Source organism: Phyllostomus hastatus, unplaced genomic scaffold (assembly GCF_019186645.2).
Source record: "Phyllostomus hastatus isolate PE091 unplaced genomic scaffold, TTU_PhHast_1.1 phas_scaffold_345, whole genome shotgun sequence".
Classification (NCBI taxonomy): domain Eukaryota; kingdom Metazoa; phylum Chordata; class Mammalia; order Chiroptera; family Phyllostomidae; genus Phyllostomus; species Phyllostomus hastatus.
In genome coordinates this window covers 24,038,806-24,060,111 of record NW_025334024.1, presented here as the reverse complement: position 1 = coordinate 24,060,111, position 21,306 = coordinate 24,038,806, and the positions used below count along the sequence as shown (strand labels likewise).

General features: G+C 58.4%; 1 protein-coding gene across 1 annotated transcript; it reads left to right on the top strand.

Annotated features, from left to right (window-relative positions):
• The first annotated feature begins 1,244 nt into the window (after nt 1-1,244).
• DRC7 (dynein regulatory complex subunit 7) lies at nt 1,245-20,700 on the top strand. The gene is made up of 19 exons (XM_045819003.1): nt 1,245-1,327; nt 1,727-1,737; nt 3,502-3,754; nt 4,399-4,573; nt 5,513-5,638; nt 6,308-6,502; nt 8,110-8,268; nt 9,486-9,704; nt 12,079-12,207; nt 13,859-13,931; nt 14,840-14,968; nt 15,148-15,276; nt 16,280-16,500; nt 17,290-17,505; nt 18,096-18,206; nt 18,294-18,404; nt 19,298-19,492; nt 20,261-20,400; nt 20,493-20,700. The coding sequence occupies exons 3-19, from the start codon at nt 3,537-3,539 to the stop codon at nt 20,584-20,586; spliced, it is 2,640 nt and encodes an 879-aa protein (XP_045674959.1). The 5' UTR covers nt 1,245-1,327; nt 1,727-1,737; nt 3,502-3,536; the 3' UTR covers nt 20,587-20,700.
• The last annotated feature ends 606 nt before the right edge of the window (nt 20,701-21,306 follow it).

The following is a 21,306-nucleotide window of genomic DNA, read 5'->3' as shown; positions in this document are numbered from 1 at the left end:
TTCTAATATTTATATGGAGGCATGTAGGCCTCAAATAGCTAAGTCAACCGTAATGAGAAAGGGCACAGAAGGGTGACTTGAACGACAGATCCTTTAAGAGGTTGTTACAAGACCATACTGATAACGCCAACATGGGGTCTGTGCAAGGATAGGCATGCAGACCAAGGGAACAGACTAGAGAGCTCAGCGGCAGACTCATGTACACCTGGGAGACCTAGTACACGGCAAGAGTGGGCATCACCAAGAAGGACGTATGGTCTGAGGGTGGTGTCGGAAAACTATTTCCAATGCAGTTTACCCCTGACCCTGCACAGAGCCACACTGTGACTTTTGTGGGTCCCTTTGTCCAAAAACAAAACAGCAAAAACTGTGTTTTGCAACTACATGAGGACAAAGATGAATATAATCCAGTGTGGGCTCATAATTGTGTATTCACTGGCAGTATATTCATTTTTTTCTTCTGAAGTTAAAAGTTATTAAAATGAAACACTTCATGGGCCGCTAACATAATGGAGAAATTTCCAGTGTCCTGAATCGGAGGCCCTGTCTGGATTAGAACCCGGGACTCAGGCAGCCTGGTTCGGCAGTCTGCCATGACGGGCCACCACTCCATGCCCCACACTGGTTCCCGTCTGTCCTGATGAAGGCCGCTTTGACTGTGTCTGGGTCACAGGCAGTGGTGTCCTGGGACATGTTTAACAACTAGCCAGCTTTGCAACAGTTGATTGTCACGCTTTTAGGAAGCTTGGTGAGCCAGCTGACAAGCACAGCCATTGTTAAAAATTAAATTATAGAAATACAGCCCAGGTCTTCTGGGCCCAGACATGGGTGGTAGTGGAAGACTACATTTCCCAGAAGCCTCCCCTCCCAGGACAGGCCCTCAGCTTCCGAAAGCTGTTACTATGGAGACAGACTAACAGATTATACAGGCTATCCCCAGAGGGGTGAGCGGAGGGTTAGGGGATGGGGGAGGGCTGGAGCCTGCCTGGCAGGGAGAGGGTGCTGGTGGTAAGGGGGCGTCTTCTGCCTTGGGGGCTTTCAGCCCTGCCCTTTCTGGGGAAGTTTTCACTGGGTGTTCGTGTGTGTGTTGAGGAGGAAGAGGTTGCTTCTGGGTAGGAGGGTGCAGAAAATGGCTTGTGGGGGTGGGGAAGGCCTTTGGGCCTCGTTCAGGAAACTTCCAGACCAGACTGCCCTCCTCAAACTGCACTACAGCTGCCGAGGCAGCCCAATGTGGGGAAGGAAGTATCGCAGGTTCTGGTCCAGCTCTGCCTCTGAGGACAGGCTTCTGTGGCCTTGGGCTCAGGGCCATCTTGGTGCCAGCCCCAGGGTAAGGCGCCTGCTGCCCACTGACGCCCTGGCCCTCTCCCCGCCCTCCTTCTCTCTTTACTCTCCATCCCCACCCCTCACATCCTTCTGAGACATCCCATCTCACGAGGCCCTTAAGTGCATGGGGTTCAGAAATAGTCGGGTGCAAACCCCAGGCCTGCTACTTACTAGCTCTGTGACCTTAGGCAGTGAGTGCACTTAACCTCTTTAGGCCTCAGTGTTTCCAACTGCAAAGTGGGTTTCCTAATAGCATCTGCCTCCCAGTCGTTGGAGGAGAAATGAGAGGATGTCTGTAACCCCTTAGCTAGCACAGCGCCTGGGACACGGTGGGAGCTCAGTAAACCGGAAGTGCCTGAACGGCTAACACTGCCCTCTCTGAGCTCAGCGTCTCTGCACCCAGGCAGCAGACAGGTGGGTCTGATCGCCGGGCTGCGTTGCTTGGCTGGTGGGCACAGTGGGAGGCTCACCTGCAGGGAACCAGGGTCTGGAACAAGCCTGCTGCTGGACACGGGGCCTCGGCTGTGGTGCCAAACCCCTGGGACTCGGCCGCACTGACCTTCGGAAAATTGACACGTGTGCTCAGCCCCTCCTGAGTCCTACCGAACGTCAGAATTGGACGGAAAACATCTGTCTCTCCTTCCGTATTACAGAGGGGAAACTGAGGCCCAGAAAGGCACAGGGAGGGGCGGAGACCAGTTTTTGCCCTAGCCAGGCTGGCGGTCAGTGATGTGCCTCCCCCAGAGGCCCAGGCGGCCCAGGCAGGGACTGGATCGGAGGGGCGGGGCCCGGCCTTTGCCTCCAGGTCCCCGTTGCCCTCTTGGACTTGGTCACCCCAGGGAGCGTTAACAAACCTGGGGAGGCCCCGTGCTTTTCTCCCCAGTTCCTCCCCACCACCTCCGCACCACCACATCCTACGCCTTGGGTCAGTTTTCCTTCCCTTTGGACCTTTGCCCTGTTTGTCGTTTAAAAAAAAAAAAAGAAGGTATTTGAGGTGGGGCCATGGGGACTTGAGCTGGGAGGCAGGAGGCTGGTGGAGCAGCTGAGACAGACGGTGTAACAGGAACCTGCTTAAACAAGCAGGGGCTGGGTTTCCTCGGACGGACGCCGGGAAGTCTGAAGGTGGTACTCAAGGCCTCCCCGTTTCCTTGCCCTGCCGTCCTTAGCAGGCAGCTTTGGTCCCCACGAGTGGTTACCCCGTGGTCATGCACTGGCGGCCCCAGCTCCTGCTTTATGCCCCCCTGTCCCAGCCAGGAAGGGGAGAAAGGCGAAGTGTCCGTGCCAGCTGGGCTCATCGCTTTAACGTGGGACAACTGAGACTGACATCTCAGCAGCCAAAACGGGGTTCGAATCACAGGGCTAACTCTAGCTGCAAGGGAGGCTGGGAAGCTGAGTGTTTCAAACCAGGCACATGGCTGCCCCCAATGCAATGGGATTCTTTTTATGGGAGCCTGGAGCTCTGGGTAGGCGAGTAGCAGTCCACCTCAGGGGGGCTTGGCTCTGTGACCACGGCAAGGGTTTCCCAGGGCGCCTGAGCACATACAGCACCTCGGTGAGGCTCCCGATGACCTCATCCTGAGGGACGACGTGGGGCTTGGCCAGGAGAATGTGCACACACCTGCCCCTCGTCCAGGGGCCTCGGTGGCAGCCCTGCTTTCACCCCCTCTGTGCCTCAGTTCCAATTATGGTGATGTTACTTTTTTGGAGGTCATATTCCATATCACCACCTTGCTATTATGAATAATTTTCTTTTACTCAATTCACTTATTGGGGTTGATGAACATACTTAAATAGGAAACTTTATAATACTGCAGTAATCTCTGCAGCATTAGTATCATTTGCCATAAAGAGAAGATACGGTCTGAATAAATAGACGAGAAGGCAAGCAATGCCTGTAAGTTTGGGCCACCCTCCCCCGCCCTGACGTTGGTTCTCAGCCTGTGGCCTGCTTGTCTGCGTGTTACAGGGAGATCGGTGAGTGCTAGAAAGGTGTTACTTACAGACGTGTCAGCACCAAGCAGAGACTCTTTCCTCGATGGAAAGGAAGTTTAAGGGAGATGTGCTCCTCCCCTCTGTGACCTAAACCATAGAAAACCACCACCCAGCGACACCGGTGGTCTTGGTGGTCCCTTCCTGGTTGGAAGACGGCCGTGTTGAGTGTGTTTCTCCCTCCTGCAGAGGCTCCATCTCACGGCAGCCAGAGGCACGCCAAGATGGAGGTCCTGAAGGAGGAAGAAGAGGAGAAAGAGGCAGCTAAGCAGGAGGCCGCGGCTGAGACTGCGGCTGAGCCCGTGGCTGAGCCCTCGGAGAGAGGCGAGATGATGCAGCCACAAGAGGTGGGGAGGAAGGGAACCATCATGACGCAGGAGATGCTCAGAGATCTGGAGAAGAAGCTGTTGGGTATTGAGATCACCGTCCCGGAGAAGCCCTCGTGAGTGTTGGGATGAGGACTTCAGGTACAGAAGCCCCAGAGAGGGCCAGAACAGGGCTGGGCAAAGCAGGAGCCAGGCAGGATGACGGCACCCAGGCGGGGAGGCAGGACGGAGGCATAGAGAGAGGCCATTAAGAGTGAGGGCTCTGCTCAGGCCCTGGCTGTTGTGGCTCAGTGGATTGAGCCTCAGCCTGAGAACCAAAGGGTCACAGGTTCAATTCCCAGTCAAGACACATGCCTAGGTTATGGGCCAGGTCCCCAGTAGGGGGTGCATGAGAAGTAGCCACACATTGATGTTTCTCTCTCTCTCTTTCTCCTTCCCTTCCCCGCTCTCTCTAAAAAAAAAAAGATTGAATCCCTGTCTCTGTTTATTTTAAACCTTTTTTTTTTTTAAAGAGTGAGGGCTCTGCTTTCAGACCACCTGGGTCAAATCCCCACTCTGCTCTGTGACTCTGGGCAAATCACTCAACCTCTCTGTGCCGCAGTTCCCTCATCTGTTTAAAAGGGCAGATGCTAATAACGACACTTCCCTCCTAGGTAGTTGTGAGGACAGAGCCCCCGGCAGCTGAGGTGGATCAAGGGCTCCCTGCATCCAGGCCTAGCCTCACACAGTCTAATTATTGCCACCCCTCTTACGGGCACAGGATCACTACCAAGGACACCATCGACATCTCCAAGCTGCCCCGTTCCTACCAAAGCAACACGCCCGAGGAAGAGCACCTGCTGGAAGTGGCAGACAATTTCTCCCGCCAGTACAGCCACCTGTGCCCGGACCGCGTGCCCCTCTTCCTGTACCCGCTGAATGAGTGCGAAGTTCCGGTGAGGCTGGGTCGTGGAGGGCCAGGCGGCGGGGCTCGGTGGCAGAGGGTGGAGGGAGGCCCTGTCCCGGGCCAGAGCCTATAGATAGGGAAGAGAAAAGACATGAGGCAAAATGACGAGATGGGCCCCAGGACCCAAGCCCTGGCCTCCTTCCTTCCAGCCCTGGGACCCAGGGCGCCTCCCTGAGTCTCTCCGGGCCTCAGTTTCCCCATCTGAAGATGGAATGGCAGAGGTTGAATCCAAAGGCTGCACAAGGGCCGTCCAGGGGGCTGGCAGAGACTGGCAGACAGCTTTATTTGGCCCACACAGTGCTTTCTGACCTACGTGCTGGAAAGCAAGCTCAGCGATTCCCACGCAGATCCTTACTCCCCTCTCTGCTCACCCGGTAACCCCAGGCCTACGTTCCCCAGGCCTGCAGCAGGCAGCAGGGTGGGTACCAGGCTACCCCCCAGTGGTGGGGCCGCATGAGATCCGGTGCTGGCAGGGCCTTCCTTGGAGGCCCAGCCCCCAGGCCCCAGGTGGCAGAGCAGTCCCTGGAGGGCCCTAGTAGCCGAGGTCCCCCTGCTCGGGGTGGTGGCCCAGAGGCGGACAGACCCAGCTCCGATGCTGACTGTGAGCCTGAGCCCATCCGCGCACTTCCTGGAGCTTCAGTTTCCTCCTCTGTCCACGGGACCAGCCTCACAGGGTTGGGGTGAAGCCAGGTCTGGGGGCACTCAGGGGGCCAGCGGTGATGCCGGGGAGGCACTGACTCGGCACCTGGGGACAGTGCAGCTTCTCCTGCATCTGGGCTGGAAGGGCTTCGGGGAACACCTTCCTCCAGCTCCCGAGGCACCCAGGAGGAGCCGGAAGCCCAGAGAGGCCAGAGAGAGCACCCCCTGACCCCCAGCCACAGGTCTCTGGCTTCCTGGGAACACCGTGCTCTCGGTCTCTCCCCCGCAGAAGTTCGTGAGCACCACCATCCGGCCCACGCTGATGCCCTACCCCGAGCTCTACAACTGGGACGGCTGCGCCCAGTTCGTCGCAGACTTCCTCTCCATGGAGCCCCTGCCGGACCCTCTCAAGCCGGTAAGTGCCAATCCGATCGGGGCTGCATCCCTAGGTCCGTCTGCGCCGCGGAGGAAGGGGAGCCGGGCTAGTCGGGAGAAAGAGGCCCGGCCCATGAGTCTCTTCGGAGAGGGCGGGGGCACAGGCCCAGAGGGAGGCCGCGCACTGCATGCCCGCCCGGTCTTCTGGCTCCCACCTCTCTGCCTCCTCCACTTCCTTCTGCCTCCAGAGTCTTCCTCTCACGACTGCGGGATGTGGGGGAAGGAGAGAGCGGGCTTCTGACCAGCTCAATCGGCTTCTCGTTGATCAAGGAGGGAGGGAGGGAGGGAGGGAGGGAAGGATAGGTCTGCAGAGAAGGGTGGGGGCGGGGAGGAGGTGAGGGGAACTTTGGGGTAAAAACACAGAATTGCCCACCAGAGAGGGTCAGGCCACAGGCTCCCACAGTCCACGGGGTCTCCCCATCAGGAAGCCCACAGCCCCTAAACATTGTGGGCAGATGTGGGCGGCTCTTTCTGCACCCACGGGGTCGGTGGTTTTCCTCCCATTCTTAGCAGGCTCCCCCCACCCTGACTGAGGCGAGCAGCCCCATCGGGGTCCAGCCTGTGTGGTCACTAGCACCCCGCCCTTGCACGTGGGGAGGGCAGGCCAGGGGCAGCGGGCCCCGTGGCGCTGACCACCCACCACGGCCAGCCCTCGCACCTGTACTCGTCGACCATGGTGCTCGCCTACCAGAAGGGCAACTGCTTCGACTTCAGCACGCTGCTCTGCTCCTTGCTCATCGGCTCTGGCTACGACGCCTACTGCGTCAACGGCTACGGCTCGCAGGACCTGTGCCTCATGGACCTGACCCGGGAGCCGTGCCCGCTCACCGTGAAGCCCAAGGAGGTAGGCCGGGCTCCACAGGCGCCGCCCTCACAGCGGCTCCACCCCCCACCCCTGCGGCTCTGTCACCACGGTGTTTGGAGTTCGGATTTCCAACCACCGGTGATTTCTCCGATCCCGACGTCTCAACACACACGGCCCAGGTGCCCACCCGAGCTGTCTCTCCCCCCTTGCTGTAGCTCGATTTCAGCTCCTGCGCGCCCCACGGGGTAAATTTTGTGAATGCCACGAGGTTCGCACCTTAAGTCAAACTCTTCCAAATTCACCCTGCACATCTGATAAAAGTCCACCCAACTGTTTTCATCTGAGGAAGAAACAGACGCAGGGACAGACATTTAGTTCTGTCACTGCCCCCTCCCAGGTGAAAAGGCTCCTTTTTAACAGCACACACACACACACACACACACACACACACACACACACACAAACACACACACAAAGTCACCCACCCTTCAGCAGGTGGCTGGCGTGTTCCTCTCTGTTGACCGAGACGCCATAATAGCCAGAGGCTGCTGGGAGCACGAGAAACGCCCTTAAGTGAATTTCGTTTTAGGAGCCATGAAAGCATCTCTTTGCCTTTGGAAGAGAACCGCAGTACAGGCAGGAGATGCTTCTCGTGAGCTGGGTTGGCTCCAAAACTCGGTGATCAGGGCCAAACGCATGCGGGCATCTGCAGGTCAGGGCCGGGGACAACACGGCACCCATGTTGCCCCTGGGCGAGACCTGGGGACCCTGGGTGGCGCTCTGGTGGGGGGAGGCGCCCGGGGAGAGCCCTGCTATCTCCAGCCCACCTCCTCAAGGACGACGGAATCTTCCGTCATCACTCTTGGCTCCAAAGGCCTGTGAGTCCGCACTGGGGTCTCTTTTCTCAGCTGAACTTTTAATTATTAAAATGATACCGACGCTGACAAAGATGGAGAACTCTACAGTGTATATGCCGCTGGCGTGTCCCCTGACTTGGCTGCCCCTCATAACAACACCGTGCAGTGGGCATGGCCCAGGGGTTCTCGGCGTTTGCCAGGGTCCCACGGGTGGTGAGTGGAGACCCAGGGACTGGCGCGTGGTCAGTGACTCTAAACCTCAGACACCTGCTGCTTCTCCCTCCTCACTGACCCAAGCCCACTTCTGCAGCCTCCGCAGTGGTTTCTCCTGGCCTTTTTTTTCTTGCCACCAAGTGTGCTCGCGCGCTCTCTCTCTCTCTCTCTCTCTCTCTCACACACACACACACACACACACACACACACACACGCACACTTTCTTCTCCTTCTTTCCTTGCCCAGCAAACTCTTACTTTACGTCAATATACAAAACCCCCCCAATGCCAAAATCTGGACCATCCAACTCCCAGCGATTTACACCCACTCTCGGGGCCGAGGCCAGTGTGGGCAGTGGGGGGTGAAGAAGAGAAAAGCACAGCCCCTGGGCACGGGGAGAAGGTGCTAATTAGCGTCATTCCAATTTTCAGATGAGCCCGAGGTTGGGGAGCGGGAGGGCTTGCCCAAGGTCAGGGAGCCAGACAGCCTCAGGCTGGGGGGGGGACCGGATCTCCTGGTCTGAGGGGCTGGGGGGTGGTTCATGACTGCTGGTCTTCTCCTCCCCTCGGGTGACAGGCGCTCTGGGAGAAGGAGGCGGAGCCACCCAAGAAGTACGCCGTCAGACCCCCCCGGGACCTGACCAGCAGGTTCGAGCAGGAGCAGGAGAGGAAGAAGCAGGAGAAGATCAAGGCTGAGGAGGAGAGGCGGCAGAGGGAGGAAGAGGAGCGCCTGCAGGTGGGCCCACCGCCCTTGGCCCTCAGCCCTCAATGACCCCGGAGCTCAGCCCTCGAGGAGGGGTTTCGAGGGATGGGAAAGAGACACAGGTTGTGGAAGAAATGTGTGATGGACCCCCAAGTCCAAATCACCTCCTCCACCTCTCGACCGTGCCCACCCCTGCCTGGCCAGGTGGGAGCCGCCCACCGGTGGTCAGTTAGCTTCTGGTGATAGGTTCTCAGGTCAGAGCTCTGCTGCCTGGGGCAGCTCCTGTGGGGCAGTTCCGGTGGCCTCCTCGTTCCAGACTCTGTCACTGGAGCACTGCCCACACACACTCTGCCACCCGTCCTCCCCACTGCCCTCCCAGCTCTTCTTCCAGCACCCGTCCTCCCAGCCCCCCACCCATCCCTCCCCCGCCCACCCATCCCCCATCCATCCATCCTCCTGCCCATCCATCCTCCCACTATCCACCTTCCTATCCATCAGTCCATCCATCCACCCATCCATCTCCCCAATCCATCCATCCACCCTCCCATCCACCGTCCCATCCATCCATCCTCCCGCCCATCCTCCCGCCCATCCATCCCCCATCCATCCATCCTCCTGCCCATCCATCCCCCACCCATCCATCCTCCCGCCCATCCATCCCCCATCCATCCATCCTCCCACCCATCCATCAATCCATTCATCCATCCATCCACCCATCCATCCTCCCACCCATCCATCCACCCATCCATCCTCCCACCCATCCATCCATCCATCTCTCCTACCCAGCCACACTGCCACTCTCCCTTTTACTCTCTTTTCCTTCCTCCCTTCTTTTCGTTCCTTCTATGTGGTATTTACTGAGCATCTCCCCTGGTTCCGGCACTGGGGATACAATAAACATGACACAGTCACCCTTCTCCCAGAGGGAGGCAGACAAGGAAGCCATATGGTGTCCCACTGTGTTTCTTTGGATAAAATCTCACCCAGACCAACCAAATCCCAGCTTCCTTAGAGCTCCAGAGGGCCCAGTTAATAAACCCCTAACCAAGCCAGTCCCTCCCATTTTACTGATAAGAAAACAGGCTCAGAGGTGGGTGATTTCTGCGGGTCACGCAGCCAGCCAATGATAGGTACAGTCTGAACGGGAGCTCAGCTCTCCTGCCCCTTCCCCAGCCCCAGGGGGCTGCTTGGGCACCTGGCTCCCCACTTCCCACCCATGTGGCCCACAGTCACCCGCCTTCTCTGCACAGGAGGTGGACAGTACGGGCACCGACCCCCTGCACGGCCTGCGGGTGCACTCCTGGGTGCTGGTGCTGTCGGGGAAGCGCGAGGTGCCCGAGAGCTTTTTCATCGACCCGCTCACGGCCCGCAGCTACAGCCCCCAGGACGATCACTTCCTGGGCATCGAGAGCCTCTGGAACCACAAGAACTACTGGATCAACATGCAGGACTGTTGGAACTGCTGCAAGGTGCGGGGCCGGGGCCTGCGTGGGTGTGGCGGTCACAGCGGGGGACGGCGACCGGGCTGTGGGGAGAGGTGGCCCCCAGGCCATGCGGGCGTCGGACTTTCCCCTTAGCCGAGTCTCCACTGCCCATTCCTTTGCCCACGAAACCAAACCCATTCCGATGTGACTATTGTCTCTCTTTTGACTTATGTATCCTGTAAAGTGTGGATGGTGAGTTTGCATGAGACACTTTTTAAAAACGTTGTAGTGAGATGCAACCTACGTGGCAGCGAAGTGCACGCGTCCTAAGCGTGCCGCCCCGTGGACTTCCGGAAATGCAGGCGGGCAAACTCAGAGCCACTTACATAAGTTGAAAGCACACGCGCACCTTTGCGGGAAGGTCTGAACTGGGCACGGGGTGCCTTTCGGGGCGTGTGGGCAGTGCTCTGTTTCTCGGTCTGGGCGCAGGACACCAAGGCGTGTCCAGTTTACAGAGGCTCACTGAGCCGTCCACAGACCCGTGGAGAGACAGGCTCCGGGCTCCGAGTCCTGTGCCCTTTCATTTTTTCCCAAGCTCCTCCATTTCCAGCCCAGCCAGCTTCCCCAAGGCACGCCCCAGTCCCTTTGGCCCCTCCTCCAAGGTGGCCCTGTCCGAGGCGCTGCTGTTGCCACCGTGGGAGACAGGCAGGGTTGACACAGGTGCGCTCTGGCGTAGTCTCTTCACGTGCAAGTCAGACGTCCCGAGGTGGAGAAGCGTCTGCCTTCGTGGCAGGAGGAACACCCCCGCCCCACCCCCGGGGCCTCCCTTAGCCTCCAGGCCCAGGGCTGCTCCGCTCTCTCCGACCTCACACGGTGGTGGGAAATGACAGTAGGCGCTCACAACGGTCAGTCCCCGGCCATTGAAAACACGGGAGCCAGTGTCACCCTTGTTTTACAGAAAGAACATGTCCCACACCACACAGAGGGGACAGAGCCGAGACCGTCCTGCCCCAGGGCCCAGGCTCACGTGCCCTCGGAGGAGTCATGTCTGTGGAGAGGCTGTGACAGTCCTCCGTTGCCCCCATTCCAGGCCAGAGAGCCTGTCTCCTGCCTCCGTCCACAGCGTACCTTGGACTAAGGCCAGGCAGAGGGCCTTGACGGCGGGGACAGCAGAGGTCATGAGATGGGAGGGTGGCCTGGGGGGGAGCGTGAGGCCAGAGGGGCGGTGCTGTGTCACCAAGCGAGGGCAAGGAGAAAGGGCCCGTGACTCCGGCGGTCACTTTGACTGCCACGTGGGCAGGGAAGCGGCGGCTCTGTTCCTTCGTGGAGACCTGAAAGGGCAGGGAGGGCAGGGAGCAGCGGCAAGGCCCCCCACGGAGACAGCGAGGCCCCCCACGCGCCCAGGATGCGGTGCTGTCTGCTCAGTTGTGCTTCTCCTACAGAAACAGACCTTGAAGCACAAGGCGCCCCAGCTGCTGCTTAACTACCTACAGAAGTGACAGAACGGGGGACGTGATTGACAGAAACACCAAATCTGGGCAGTCTGGTTCCTCTCCACTAGGCCTGGGCCATCTGCAGTGACTGTCACAACCAGGCGCGGTCCTGTCTCTCCCTCCCTTCCTTCCCACACCCTCCCCTCTCCCCCCACCTCCCGCTGGAGCAGAGAGACACTTGGGAGCCCTCCAGGACTCAGACACGACAGTGAGGACTAGGGCAGGCCGGCTTCAGGACAGCTTCGTGTTGAACCCCCTTGTGGGCAGCTGTCCTGAGGCCTTTGCCCCCTCTGGGACACTGACTCTGGGGATAGCGTGACACCCCGAGGAGGTAGACCGGGAGATGGGGTGCTCGCCACCTGCTGGGAGTTACCTGGCAGGTGAGCCTGGGCTCAGGTGGGCTGGATGGCGAGAGGACCCGTGCCAAGGAACAGAAACCCACCTGCCTCCTCTGCACTCTCCCCCCTGTCCCCGCCCAGTTCCCTTCTCCCTGGCATGAACCAACACCGTGAAGGGGCCTTTTCTCAACTTGCCAGCTCTGCCTCCCATAAAATCTCGCCGGCTTGCACTTGCACTTGCACTTGCTTTACGCACTGCCCAGCACAACCCCAGACCACGCAGGATGGCCCTGCGTCCAGACCTATCCCGGACTGCAGTTTCCAAGCCTTCCGCAGAGGGCGACCATGGGGCATCTTCCTGGGGAGACTGAGCAACAGAAAGGGCGTTCGTTCTAGCCCCACCTCGGGGTCTCGGGGTCCCTGTTGAAATGAGGAGGGTGGGTGGGCGTGGACACACAGAGGCCGCCGTCTGACCCAGGGCCCAGGGCCCTTCTCCACCCTGGAAGCCGCTGTGTCCCGCCACCCTGCGGGGCAGGGGTGGGGTGTGGTGGCCGTGGGGTGCACTCAGTTGAGCCTCTCCCCCATCAGGACTTAATCTTTGATCTGGGAGACCCCGTGAAGTGGGAGTACCTGCTTCTGGGGACCGATAAGCCTCGCCTGTCCATGGTTGAGGAAGAAGACGACACCCTGAACGAAGACTATGACATAGAAAATCTGGTGAGTCTCATCCACCTGTGGAGCTGCACACCCTGTCTTGCCTCTGGCCGGCCTGACAAACGTCCCCGCTGGCATGCACGTGTACAGGAGGGGACAGTCCCAGTGGACTGGTTGCAGTTTCCTCAAAGCAGAGGGAGCAGGACTGTGTCCACATTTTATAAACGGGCAAGCTCAGGCCCCGAGAACTTGAATGACCTGCCTGGAACCCCCCACAGCGGGTCAGGGGAGGCAGGGCTGGGGCTTACATTCAGGCTCCTGCCCCCCACCCCGATCCTATCCGGAGAGTGTGCCCCTTGGAGCAGGTGTGCGACCCTCTCCCCAGGCCCGGGAGCCAAGGAGCTGGTCATCCCTCACTTCGGGCCTTCCTGCACGGCCACCGTGATCTCCTCTGAGCGCTTCTGGGCCTTTCCTGTGCCTCCCCTCTGCCCTTCCAGCAGTCACTGACCGGGGGCCTTCCCCAGGCCGGCAGCATCTCTCCTCTGGCCTCCTGGTCTTCCAGGCAGGGCTGCAGGAAGCCCTGGGTATACGCAGGCCAGGGGCCCAGAGGCCGCAGGCATCGGCTGTGACGCCTTGGGCACACATCCTAATCACGGGGAGCTCCAGCGTCACCCTCTGTGTGTGCGGCGGCAGAGCGGAGCCCGTCCCCGTTAGGCGTGTTCAGTTGTTGGCGCTGCCCCAACAAAGCGCCGCAGGCCAGCAGGGCTCGAACAACAGAAATGCATTTTCGCACAGTTCTGGAGGCTGGGAGTCCGAGGCCAAGGTGTCGGCAGGGCTGGTTTCTCCGGAGGCCTCTCCCCTCGGCTCATAGATGGCTGTCGTCTCCCCGTGTCCTCACCTGGTCACCTGCTGCGTGTCCTCATCCTAAAGTCCTCCTCTTACAGGACACCAGTCGTACTGGAGTGGGCCCCCCCGAATGACCCCATTTTAACAGAATTGCCTCTTTACAGATCCTTTCTCCAAATAGTCTCACATTCTGAGGGTTAGCTCATGGGAATGTGGGGAGACGCAGTTCAGCCCATAACAATAGGTAACACTCATATGGACCTTCCTAAGAGCTGGTAGGTAGGAGCTTAACCTGGATTAACTTGTCTAAATCTTCACGACCACCGGGTGAGGCGGGGACTAGTATTATCATCCATGATTATTATCGTCCCGCTTTACAGATGGAAAGACTTACGCCCAGAGGGGCGGAGTAACTTAGCCAGAGCTATAGGGAATGACAGAGCTGGCATTGGAGGCTGGGATTTGGCCGTCTGGCCCCGTGGTCTGGGTTCTCAGTGGCGACCCTGTCCTACCTGCTGGGACTGCCTGAGGACAAAGGTGGTGTGATGTGCCTGCCTGGAAAGTGTATTTAGCGTTTTCAGTGTCGTCCTCCTCCTCGGCTGCTAAAGACAGTGACTCTCAGTGCACAGGCGCCCCCTGCTGGCCACAAAGGCCTAACTAGAAGTGCAGGGGGCAGAGGTCTGAGCAGTAATCGGGTATGTCTTGGGTTATTCCAGGCCAGAGCAGAACTGCCCGTGACTTCTGGCTCTATGGAGAGCTTACAAGCCACCCCAGCTTGGCCTTGGTTTGGGGGGTGGTGTCAAGACAGAGGCTCTGCCTGTAGCTTCTGACCTGAACCAGCCCAGCCCACGCCCACCTCTCCCAACAGGGCAAGGAGGACGAGGATAAGTGCTTCGACATGCCGCACTCTTGGGTGGAGCAGCTGGAGATCTCCCCGGAAGGCATGCACACGTCATGTTCACCCCCCTCCCCAGGCCCTGGGTCCCTGGGTCCCTGGGTCTCTGGGACCGTCTGCGGCAGCAGTGAGGCAGGGGCCGCCTGCAGAGGCCGTCCTGGCCCCTCACTCCCACCCCTCCTCACCCTTCCTCCCTGCCACACACACTCAGCTCTGCCGTCCAGGGCCTGACACCAGTCTGGCCTGCAGGAGAGGGCTCCGCTAACTCAGGCGGGACAATGGTGGAGTGTGGAAGGTGATGGAGGACGGAGGACCAGGACACGGTGGTCCCCCTCCCTGGCCCCACCCTTCCAGTAGGAGGCCGGACACAGCACCCAGGTGGCACAGGGGAGGGACGGGCTTGACTAGGGAAGGGCAGGCAGACAAAGCAGAAGGACAGGGATGCTTGTGCCCCATGCCAACGTCTGCTGGCTGCTGAGCATCCCGTCTGGGACTGCTAGATCTACAGGGGCAGCATCGGCCGTAGGCTATTCCAGCAGAGCGGGAAGGGCCAGAAAAGGGGTCATGAGGACCCGGGGGAGGAGCACCCAGCCCAGCCCCAGGTTGGGGGCTACGGGATGGGTGGGGAGCAAGGGCTTCCAGGAGGAGGGGTCATCTGAGCTGAGCTGTGAAGCACCAGAAGAAGTCAGGTTAGGGCAGGAGGGGTGGCTGGGCAGTGAGGGTGTGGAATGCCAGGGTGCGGGTCTTCTGGTCCAGCTCAAATCTGAGAGCTCCTCCCCGGCAGGAGCCACCACTGTTGCCCATTGTTCTTTGTCCCCCTGGAGTGGGCTTGAGGCCTTCAGGAGCTCAGCAGTCAGCTCCGTGGGCAGTGGCCAGGCGAGTGGCTTAGCGGGGTTGGCCTCCCCTCCCCTGGTCTGGGGAGGCCCCTCACCCCAGCCCACTCCATGTCTGCAGTGTTCGAGACCCGCTGCCCAAGTGGGAAGAAGGTGATACAGTACAAGAAGGCCAAGCTGGAAAAGTGGGCCCCGTACCTCAACAGCAACGGCCTCGTGTGCCGTCTCAGCACCTACAAGGACCCAGAGTGTAAGGGGGGCAGCCCAGGAGTGGGGAGCCGGTCCCCCAACAGGCTATGTGGTGTTGGGCAGGCCCCTGATGCTCCTCTGGTGTGAGTGTGGGCCCTGCTGGGCCCTGTGTGCTGGGAACGGTAGGACAGAGGCCGGGGCAGCCGGCCCTGCTGCAGCCAGCCCCCGCCCGCCCCGCAGGCACCAATATTTTGGAGGTGAAGGAGTGGTACCAGAATCGGGAGGACACGCTAGAATTGAGGCACATAAACAAGGTCACAGGCCTGATCGTCGACTACTTCAAGCCGGGCCACCCCCAGGCTCTGCGTGGTGAGTGGATCCCACCCCTGGGTCAGCGAGGGGCCCCAGTGGCGCCTGACACACCCCTTAGCGCAGCCTCCGTGTGGCTGGCGCGTGGTGGGAAGAACCAGCATCCGGGTACCAACAGGGTTCTCCGGGTGGCAAGCAACAGAAACCACCCTGCCTCCCCGTGCTAACCAGACTCGAGGCCACAGGGAGCTCAGAAAACACAAAGAAACACAACAAGTGACCCTTGAGGAAAGTGAGAGCCAGGGCCACCTGCCAGCTCTGTGGGTGGGGTCACACAGCGGGGGCCACATTTACAGAGAGGTCAGGATGCTGAGCAATAACACCAACAAATGCCTGCACAAGGGCAGCGCAGAGGGCAGAGGGTGTGGGAGTCGTGGACATGACTTTGAGCCCTGGGAAGGGCGGGAAGCCCATGTCTCAGGAAAGCATCAACAGCCGTCACCAAGGAGTCACCAAAGGAAACGTAGGGTCAATGTACGATCTTAAAAAAATAGTCAAGAAAGGTCAACTGCACTTGATGGTTGAAATAAAAATAAATAAAACTGGATTGCCAAGGAACCATGAGGGTCTTACCACCCTCATGTCATCAAAGACGCAGAGACGGTCCTGAGGGGAGTGAGCCGGCGTGCAAGGCAACAGGCGGCTGCCCGGCTGCTGGTGGCAGCAGAGCCCATGCGCACAACTTTTCAGGAGGGTGGCCAGGCGAAATAATCAACGCCAGCCTTCAGATATTTCTGCTGTGACTGGCAGTTCAATGGCTGAGAATTTGTCCTCAGCAAATCATTCTTCCCCTCCTGGGCAAGAACTGTTTTTAAATGCGTGATATGTAGCTGTTCATCACGGCGTTGTTTTTAATCAGAAAAAGGCTGGACACAGCGTAACTACCCCGCAGCAGGGGCGGGGCTTCAGACCTGAGGCGCATCCCTGAGCCTTCTCCCAGGGGTCTGGGGCGGGGGTTCACGGGGCTGACCCAGCCGCCTCCCCGGCCCCGCCCCCACCGCAGTGCACTCCTACACGTCCATGCAACCTGAGATGGACCGCGTCATGGAGTTCTACAAGACGGTCCGTGTGGACGGCCTGATACGGCGGGAGGAGACGCCCAAGACGATGACCGAATACTATGAAGGACGGCCCGACTTCCTCTCCTACCGCCTTGTCAACTTTGGGCCCAGGGTCAAGAAGATAACTCTGAACAGCACAGAATCAAATCCCCGGACCGTGCTGGTAAGCGCCTCCTGGGCCCCGGGGACAGGGTGCCTGCCGGCTCCGGAAGGCTGGTTACCTGGGATGCGGACAGCCCGACTCTGGAACAGCGTCTTTCCCAAACCCCCTTTCCCATCGGCGCCCTCGGCCTCTAGGTCAGGGAGGTATTATTTCCTTACTGTTATAAAAAGTGTATGCTCAAATTAAACATTGAGAGTATGTGGGAAAATATAACTATATGGAAAATATAAAATAGAGAGAGAAACATAAAAAGAAAAAATGTAACAAGTATCTCAGATTGGCATCTCTCAGATATGACTACAAAATACTGTATAGATTTGGTTTTGAGAGTCTCTTCTAACTTAATTGAAATGCGCACGTAGGTGGAATCCCTGCATTACCCACTTAACCTTAAATTGTGCATTTTTTCTTCGTATCATTGCAAATTATTTGACAACTGAGCTTTATGCCTGCATACCAAAAAAAAAAAAAAAGCTCTTTCTAGCATTAAGGGATATCTAGTGATAAAGAAGGCTGCCCGGAGAAGTAGTGAGCTCCCTGTTTCTGGAGGTGAGCAAGTGGGGTCTCACGGAGGCAGCTAGAGAAGAAATGAGCACCGCTCAGGGCTGGAGTGGCTTAGCACTGAGAACCGCTGTCTGGCTAGGAGAGGCTGCTCCACATGGACCCCCAAATGACTCTAGATCCCAGTGTCCCTGAGCGTTTCTGGCTCCCGCCCCCCCGCCCCCCGGGGTCCACGCGGAGACTCTCTTCCCCACCGCCCATCCTAGCACGTTCTGACCCCGCCCCCAGAAAATCACAGAGCGGTTCTTCCGCAACCCCGCGAAGCCTGCGGACGAGGACGTGGCGGAGCGCGTGTTTCTGATCATGGAGGAGCGCATCCAGCTGCGCTACCACTGCCGCGAGAACCACATCACGGCCTCCAAGCGCGAGTTCCTGCGGCGCACCGAGGTGGACAGCAAGGGCAACAAGATCATCATGACGCCAGACATGTGTAGCAGCTTCGAGGTGGGCGGTGGCGGGCGGGGCAGACAGGGTGGGTGAGGGGAAGGAACTGGGGCCCTGTGCCCCATCCAGCAGCGCGGGAGGGCTGTGGTGGAAACTCCGGGTTCCCAGCCTGCACGTTCATCTCTGCCCCCATGGGAAAGTCAAGAGCTCCCATCGGGAGACCCTTCTCTTTGCAGCTCTTTTGAGAACCCTCCCCTTTCCACCAGGAAACTCAGCCCCACCCGCAGGCCAGGCCGAGAGACTACTCTGCATTGCTCCTACCTATGGAGTCCTGGGCAGAGCAGACCTCACATCCCCAGACCAACACTAGGGAGACGATCCTCTCACCCACCGCCAGGGGGCTGGCTTTCCTGGTTCAAATCCTTGCTCTCCCAGGACCTCCTTTTAAGTCTCTAGTTTCTCTTCTAGTATTCCGTGTGTTTTTATAGATGAGGAAACTGAGGCCCAGAGAGGTTAAGCAACTTGCTTAGGGTCACACAGCTGGAAAATGGCAGGAGGAGATTTCAGCCCGCCCAAGAGGGCTGGCCCCAGAGCCTGTCCCTGCCCGCAGCCCCCGCTGCCTCTCTGTGTCACTGTCGTTGCTGCCCCAGGTGGAGCCCGCGGAGCACACCAAGAAGCTTCTCTACCAGTACGAGACGATGATGCAGCTGAAGAAGGAGGAGAAGTTGTGCAGACATCAGGCCTGGGAGTCGGAGCTGGAGGTGGGGTCCCATGGGAGCGTGGGCAGGGAGGGGGTTGCAGGGTGGGGGGGTTGGCTTAATTATGCCCGCCCCCACTTCCCAATTCAGGTGCTGGAGATCCTGAAGCTTCGAGAGGAAGAGGAGGAGGCGCACACGCTGACCATCTCCATCTACGACACGAAGCGCAACGAGAAGAGCAAGGAGTACCGGGAGGCCAGGGTGGGCCTCGCTCCTCGCCCCAGGCCCCGGCCTTGGCGGGAGAAGATGATCAGGGATTCTGCCGGGAAGGCCTTTAGAGGGGAGGATGTTACTGATGCCGTCGTGGTTGTCCTTGCCACTGAGCTAACCACGTCTACCTGTCACCCCAGAGAGCACTCGGGAGCCAGGCCAGGTCCCCCTCACCCCCCACCCCCACCCCCAGGGGCTGTGGCCAAGCCACGGCCTCTACTTCACTGGGGAAGGATGGAAGTCATGCACCCACCTCCCGCTGCAGCCGCAGAAAGCCACCTCCAGCCACCGGCCCGAGTTCTCCATCCCCTGCGGCGCAGGGCGTTCGGGTTACACCCTCGGGGTGCCAGGCCCAGCTTGGTTTCGACACCAGCTTCTAAATCTCCTTCATCAATTGAGGAGGGATTTCTAAAAATAGTTTGAGGTTGGAGAAGCAGGACAGGGCATCAGATGACTGGTTCTCAGACTCCGGGGGACGAACATCAGCCCCCACATCCCCAACGTCCCTGGCCCGGGTCTGCCCCCACAGCACATGGCTCCAGGGTGAAGGAGGAGAAGGGACAGACTGACTGGCCATTTCTGATTTAACATCATTCATAACAACCGTATATTGCCATTTACGGAGCAAGCACCTACTGAGCGTTAGGTGTGTGCTGAGGCTCAGGTAGAGAGACGTCAGTTCATGTAAGACAGAGTTGTCCGTCACCAATAACCACAGACACGAGAGAGCACTCAGGCCCCCTCAGAGACCTTAGTCCCAGAGGCACCAAGCACGGGGATCTGGATTTGAGGCCGTTTTGTGAGGTCACGTGTTGTTGCTGAGCTGGCCAGGAGGTCTCTGCGGCCCCTGCTGGTCCAGGTGACCGCCACCCCCACCTCTACAGGAGCGGGTCATGCACGAGGAGCATTTGCAGCAGGTGGAGGCCCAGCTGGACTACCTGGCCCCGTTCCTGGCACAGCTGCCCCCAGGAGAGAAGCTGACACGCTGGCAAGCCATTCACGTCAAGGAGGAGTGCCTCAGTGACTTCAAGCAGCGGCTCATTGACAAAGCCAACCTTATCCAGGCCCGTTTCGAGAAGGTACGGCCAGGGCCCAGGCAGAGGACCTTGGCTTCCTCATCTTGAACGTGGGCCCGTGGCTGGTTGCCCATCATGCCACAGACTTGTGAGGGACTAATTGCTTGGAGTTTCCAAATGACCAAGTTGTCCTTCCTTATTCTTCTTCATTGGGTGGAAGAGTGGATGAAAGGATGGGGTGGATGGGTGAACAGTGGATGAATGGGTGGGTGGTGGACAGATAGGAGGATGGATGGATGGGTAGACGGAGGCATGGGTAAACGAATGAATGGACCGATAGTTGAGTAGATGGGTGGAAGGATGGATGGGATGAGGGATAGGTAGATGAATGAATGAATGGATGGATGGGTAGGTGTATGAATGGATGGATGGTGCATTGTTACAACTCCTAGTCCTTGATGCATTTCTGTTGATCAAAAGTACACCACGCAGTTCCCATGGTGTGTGGGGGCAGCGGGTGTGTACAGTGACCTTCGTTTGGCAGACAAAAAATTCAAAGCTCTGAAAATTTAATTTGTTTAGAGCCACAAGGCTGTCTCAGCCTTGAACTCTGCTCTGACCTCACGGACATGATATCCCTCTAAATACAACCCCAGTGGCTCCCACTTAAGACACTTTTTGGCCATGCCTCTGTTCCTTTGGCTTCTGTGGGTCAGGGTAGCAGAGGCAACCCTCATCGGCTGCCTGGCGACCAGTGGGGCTCTGCCTACAGCCTGAGCGAGGGTCAGCACACTCATCAAACCTCCTGCTCTCTCCTCCCCGTGCCCACAGGAGACCCAGGAGCTGCAGAAGAAGCAGCAGTGGTACCAGGAGAACCAGGTGACCTTGACGGCCGAGGACGAAGACTTGTACTTGAGTTACTGCTCTCAGGCCATGTTTCGCATCCGCATCCTGGAACAGCGGCTCAATCGGTGAGGGGGCAGGGAAGCCCAAGGGGCCCGGGCAGGAGGCAGGAGCACCAGCTCTGTCACCCCACACCACCTCTCCCTCCCTCTGATTCCAGACACAAGGAGATGGCCCCCCTGAAGTACATGGCTCTGGAGGAAAAGCTCTGCAAGGACCCACGCCTGGCAGAGCTCCTGAAATCCTTCGTCTGAGGCCCATCCGGGGCCTCAGCCTAAGCTGCCAGATAAAGAGAACTCCCCCACAGCCCGGTCCCTGTGTTTCAGGAGCCCGGCCTCACCGCCACGCCACCCCTGCAGCCCCGCTTGTTCCTGCTTCTCGTGATTTTCCTGTAAATAAACATACTTTGATTTGCGATTTACATTTCATGTTTCCTAAGCTCCAGCACCAGCCTTTCTCTCCTTCCCTTCTTCATCTGTAGTCTAGGACCACCCCCCTCCACCCACCTTGGCGGCCTTCCTCATTGACTTCCAGTCCCTCCCCCACATTGCAGTGCTGAGTCCTTGCAGCAGCTCGGCAGATAGTCTCAAGAATCATCTAGCCTAAAACATCAATAATACTGAGGTGGAGAAACCCTGTGCAGGCTCAGTGGAAACATAACCACGTGGTTGGATTTCTCAAAAAATAGTATCAAAGCTTCCAGATACAAAGAAGTATGTACTGCGTGATCCCATTTCTACAATGAACAACAAAAGGCAAAACTCATCGATAGTGTTAGAAGTCGTGAAGGGTGGCCACTCTTGGGGATGAGGGTTAGTGAACAGAGGGGAGCACCAAGGGGACTTCTGGGGTATTGGTAATGCTCTTCCTGACCCAAATGTGTTCAGATCATGAAAATTCATCCACCTCGTACACTTGCAGTAAATGGGGTTGTATATTACATATACTTCAGTATAAAATGTTTCAAAATGGAG

What these genes read in the sequence shown, in the direction of transcription:
- DRC7 (XM_045819003.1), top strand. Translation starts at nt 3,537, where the DNA reads ATGGAGGTCCTGAAGGAGGAAGAAGAGGAGAAAGAGGCAGCTAAGCAG. An exon ending in CCTGGGAGTCGGAGCTGGAG is followed by an intron (nt 18,207 to 18,293) that starts GTGGGGTCCCAT and finishes TTCCCAATTCAG; the next exon opens with GTGCTGGAGATCCTGAAGCT. An exon ending in AGGAGTACCGGGAGGCCAGG is followed by an intron (nt 18,405 to 19,297) that starts GTGGGCCTCGCT and finishes CCACCTCTACAG; the next exon opens with GAGCGGGTCATGCACGAGGA.